Source organism: Vigna radiata, unplaced genomic scaffold (assembly GCF_000741045.1).
Source record: "Vigna radiata var. radiata cultivar VC1973A unplaced genomic scaffold, Vradiata_ver6 scaffold_160, whole genome shotgun sequence".
In the NCBI taxonomy this organism is placed as follows: Eukaryota; Viridiplantae; Streptophyta; class Magnoliopsida; order Fabales; family Fabaceae; genus Vigna; species Vigna radiata.
This window is the reverse complement of record NW_014542361.1, coordinates 433132-438090: the sequence shown is the minus strand read 5'-3', so window position 1 is coordinate 438090 and position 4959 is coordinate 433132. Positions and strand designations below refer to the sequence as shown.

The 4959-nt window shown below is 31.8% G+C and overlaps 1 protein-coding gene across 1 annotated transcript; it reads right to left on the bottom strand.

The window, feature by feature from the left end:
- Positions 1–250: 250 nt before the first annotated feature.
- LOC106779730 (WAT1-related protein At5g64700) lies at positions 251–4037 on the bottom strand. Its single transcript, XM_014667911.2, has 7 exons — positions 3720–4037; positions 3564–3626; positions 3258–3374; positions 1286–1535; positions 1047–1205; positions 795–946; positions 251–617 (listed from the first exon to the last, which is right to left on the bottom strand). Exons 1-7 carry the CDS (start codon positions 3890–3892, stop codon positions 503–505), a joined length of 1029 nt encoding a protein of 342 aa, XP_014523397.1. The 5' UTR covers positions 3893–4037; the 3' UTR covers positions 251–502.
- Positions 4038–4959: the final 922 nt, after the last annotated feature.

Here is a 4959-nt window from a genome sequence, read left to right as displayed (position 1 = left end):
CAGCTAGTGTGTGTGTCTATATATGAATCCGATAGACCATTACAATTTGCAAGCCATTTGAATAAAATATTGCTTTTTGAGTTTTGTATATAAAATATATGATTGAAAAGAAAGTATTCCACTAAAAATTAATATAATTTTCCAACAAAAATCAGTAATTGGTAAAGATATTAATACTCCTTTCCTTTCTAAAACAAAATGAGAATGTAAAGTAAAAATTAAAGATGAAAATACCAAAAAGATAACAGGGTAGGAGAATATAAAACTATTAAAAATAAAATAAACCCTTACAACCTAATGAAAAGATAATTGACCCTAGTTCTTTTGGCAAAAGGGTCAGTGAACATGTACATATAAATCAGCTCTTTCGTTCCATATTCACAGGCTTAAAGCACTGTGATGTTATGATCAATGGTATATATATCTATATCTATATATATATTATAGTTGGCAAAATTCTGAAGCATGCACATCTCCATCTCCACATATGGCACTTGCAATCTCATTTTCCAGATGTCTGTTGCTCCACGTCTTGTGTGGCTTTTGGCATATGTTCCCTGTTCTTTCCCCACAACACGCTGTACAGTCCAAGAATCAACACCATTCCTCCAAGAACACTGATCCAACCAATCATTCCATTAATATCAATCGTCGTTTCCGTATAAACAAAAAAACCAACTTTCTCACCTTTTTAGATTATTCATTATATTCCACCACAAAACAACATGGCAAAGTCTTTTATGCATGTGCATCAAAACCTAATCTATCAATCAAACTTTGGAAATAAGTTATACCTTCCCAAACTGATAATCTCTCCAAAGACAGTTGCAGAGGCCAAAATTGTAATGATAAGAGCCAGTGGGGTTGACATGGCTAGAAACACAGGTCCTTTTTTCTCTATCACCCATGTTTGTAAGTAATATGTGACACCAGTCACCATTATTCCCTATCATCACAAATTCAGTGCGATCAGTCATACGATATATTTATATGTGTAGAGATAAAACTGCATTAGCCAAATTAATCAGCAAGATTAAGAGAATTACACAGTATATTACTGCGAGGAGTCTGATATTCCAACCCAACTTCCATTGCTCAAAGTCTCTTTCTACTGCCAAGGCAATAACCAAAGACTGAATTGAGCTTAAGAAACACTGAAGTGTTGTGAAGAGTAGCTTTGAAGGGTACCCTTTTATAATAAAAGCCTGCATATATGAGTAATATGTATATTAAGTGATTAAGAATCACGAAATTGAAGAGTAATGTATAAAACTATTAAGATTACCTGCAGTACAAGCCATAGCCCAAAAAAAGTGTTGGAGAGGAGCATGATGAAACAACCCTTTATCCATGCTCCTGATTGAGCATGACCTTGATGTTGTAGGCTTTTTTGATAATCCAAAAGGTGAAAATGACTTAAGAATCTTAAAGAGGGACCTTTATAAAAGGCAAGGGTTGCTGCACCACCCAAACATGCCACAATGCCTATTAACTTAGCAATCCCTGAGCTGGTCTTTATTTTCAGACTCTCAATCCTGAAAGGCATAATTCACTTGTTCATTAACAGCATGCTATGAGAAAGACCAAGGATTTTATTACGAGACTCTGTGTGGCACGCACGATCTTTTGCTATTGCATGAAACACTTAAATTCTGTGATCATACAAAAGCAAGTCCCACTCTCTCTAAAAACGGGATATTTTTCTCTTTCGAACGAATAGTTACTTAATGTAGAAGAAAAGGAAAAGAATAATTATCATTGAAAAAATCTGTATGGCAGAAACATTAGCCATTTAGTTCTCATTATAACTTCTTATTTCTCTCTATTAATTAATCTAAATGTGACAATGTAAATTTAGACACGGAAACCTATAATTCTAATCACTGGTGGAAACTACCAAACACACTCCAAAAGTTGAAAAAAAGAAATGGTGTTACCGAGTAAGTTCTTTGACTTTGCCACAACATCTAACAGAAAATGTCTTTTCACAAAAAAAGTATCTAATCATAGACGAAACCAGATAGAATATAAAACTTGGAGTTGATTTAAGAAGCATACAACATTAAATTTTATTTGCATGTTTATAGAATGTGTATTCTTTTAAACTATAAAATAACATAATAAAAATATATAATTAAATAGAAACCAAAATAAGTGCCTCTTATTAAAACTAAAATTTTCATTATATTTAAGCACTTTTTTCATTTAGAGTTTTGAGAGCAAAAGTTGTTAATATATAGAAGAGTGAGAAAACTATTAAATATATATATAAAACAACTATTCATGCAAGCAATTGTTGAATTTATACTAAAAAATAGAACACGTGTATATTCGAAGTAAGCAAAACTTATGAACCTCTTCTTCAATTATAAAGGATATAAAAGATGCTTTAATCCATCTTATTGGTTTGATGAAAGTTAAAATTGGAATGCCCTTTCCACCTCTACGTGTGGAATAAAAAATATCTCACCAATTTCTTCCTAAAAATAGCTTCCATTAGGGATGAATCTCCAAGTCAAACTTTGCCATTGGTTAGGAGTAACCTTTACAGTTACTTTTAAAATTTTCAGAACAAGTATTTGAATTTCCTAACCTAAGACATGTAGGGTTTAGTTTGGTTATTAGGATCTTAGCAATTAGGTTTCTTTTAGAAGATAAGCTCATACAGACAAACCATAGAAGCATTATTAATACCAAAAAAAAAAAATGAAAAATAGCAGGTAAGGGGAATGACTCTTGAGATTTACAGGTTAAAATATAGATGGAATCTGAAATCTGATATGTCTTCTTTTTCAGTGCTTTATCTTTATTTCTTTTTCTGCTTTTGACGTCAATCGTCGAGCAGGTACCTTCATATATGTATTTAAAGTATATACTTGTCAAGTTCTCTTTGTCGTCCAAATGCTACAGATCCACTATAATCGCTCACATGATCACATGCTGTTAATTAATCGATTCACGCTTTCACCACAAAAGAGGAATATATATGAGTAATCAATTAAAATATTAGGTGCGCTCCGAGTGTAGTTCCATGCAGATGCAATAAAATCTTAGAAGCACCTTTTAAAGATCATTAGTGGTTGAACAGTAGGCATAATTTTGATTTAAGTTTTGTTTGCCAAGAGATAGCAGCAATATTTCTTTGAATTGTTTGTGCTCAAAGTTAGATTTGACTTAAAAAGGTGGAAATAGTTAACCATGATTGAAGAAAATGCAAAGCAATCATGGGTCCAGCATGATCTGATGTAGAACTTTACCTTAGTAGGAGTGCCAAGAAGAAGGTGATAACTGGAAGACAGTTTGTGGTAGCAGCAGCTAAAGTTGCTGAGGTGTAAATAAGCCCGATACCATATACGTCCAAGCTTAAAGTGATCCTGAAATTTAGGATCACCACACAACTTTAGTGAAGAGGAAAAGGAAAAGAAAAATTTGTGTACTTGCATAGTTTGAATCATAAACATATAATTATAAGATCATGTGAACTTGTAAAGTAGAAGCTTCAAATTTCAAACCCATGTTTCTTCAACTTTAATGTATTATGCCAATTGAATATTTTGACATACCCAAAGAAAGAAAGAAAGAAAATCTTGCAGAAGGTCCAAAAGGGCATAGGAGGTGCCGTTTTCCTACAGCCAAAATGGGTTGAGTTAGAATCTGGGATTAATGTGAAAGAAGTTGAGTTCATGAAAGAGATGATGATAAGTGACATTTCTACATACCATTCGAAGAAGAAAGTGAAAGGGGTCAAAAAGATGGTTGCTATTGCCTGTCTATAGAAGACGAAGATGAAATTGTTCATGCCATGATCGAATGCTGCTTTTGAGAGAAGAAACATGGCAGCATATATGGCTTGTATGAGAATCACGACCAAATAGGGATTGTTTCCTTTCATTTTGTTTCTTTCTTTTTGTGTATGGCTTTGAGTATGAGAGTGTGAAGTATAATGTTGTGGTGGTGAGTGTTTCAAACCAACACAAACGTGTATATATATATATATACACACACACGGTATCAAACCTTTTCCTTTTAAGCACAGATGAAAGGCATTGCTTGAACGAATGAAAAGGATGTTACCTATTCTACGCGGACGTGTGTAAGGAAGATGATATGCTGCTTTACCCTTGGGACCACCTTTTTCTTTATAAGTATTATACTAGAAGATTTCACAACACTTATTTGTTGCAATCAAAAGAAGAAACTAGTCAAATAAAATTTCTATTTATATTTTTTAATGATTAAAAAGAAGATTCTGTTTAAAATAGTTAATTAGTTCTTTGGTAAAGATTACTTCTCCTCACATTTTTAATATATATTTTGGTGGTATATTAGAACATGATTATAATAAAATAAAACTTATTTTCTGCATAATTTCCATGCATTATTCATCGGAACCTTCATGCTTCTTGCCTTTAGCTAATTGCTCGAATATGTTATTGAGGGACCTTCTTCATTTTCATCATGTGCCTTTTTAAGTTTTTTAAATTAAAAAAACCTGTTTTTTGTGCTTGTGTTAGGGTTAAGGAAAGAAAAAGGATGAAAGTAAAAAAGTTATATTTCATACTTTTTTTGCACCACAGAAATTTATATCCTTATCTCTTTACAAAAAGGGAACTGGTGGGGAACTTACATTTGATTTGAAGATTGTTCGATTAAATACAAAACCACTCTTTGGAAGAGTAACAAGAAATCGAAGACTCTCAATATGTATCTTATAAAGGTTTTTTAAAATAATATTAAGTACTCTGTGAATCTTACAAAAGTTAAATTGTCATCTTTTATTTGATTTCCATTTCCAGATGATATATTAAACAATGATTTTGTGAGAATCACAAAAGTTTTTAGCATTTTAATCAGAATATATACTAACAAAGATTTTGTAATCTTAATTTTCATTCATAGATGGACATATATATATATATATATATATATATATATATATATATATATATATATATATAT

Excerpts from the sequence above, each read along its gene's own strand:
- LOC106779730 (XM_014667911.2), bottom strand. The coding sequence starts at position 3,892 with ATGAAAGGAAACAATCCCTATTTGGTCGTGATTCTCATACAAGCCATA. Across the intron at positions 1,536-3,257 it reads TTCTTGGCACTCCTACTAAG|GATTGAGAGTCTGAAAATAA; the intron begins GTAAAGTTCTAC and ends TATGCCTTTCAG. Across the intron at positions 618-794 it reads GAGATTATCAGTTTGGGAAG|TGTTCTTGGAGGAATGGTGT; the intron begins GTATAACTTATT and ends TGGTTGGATCAG.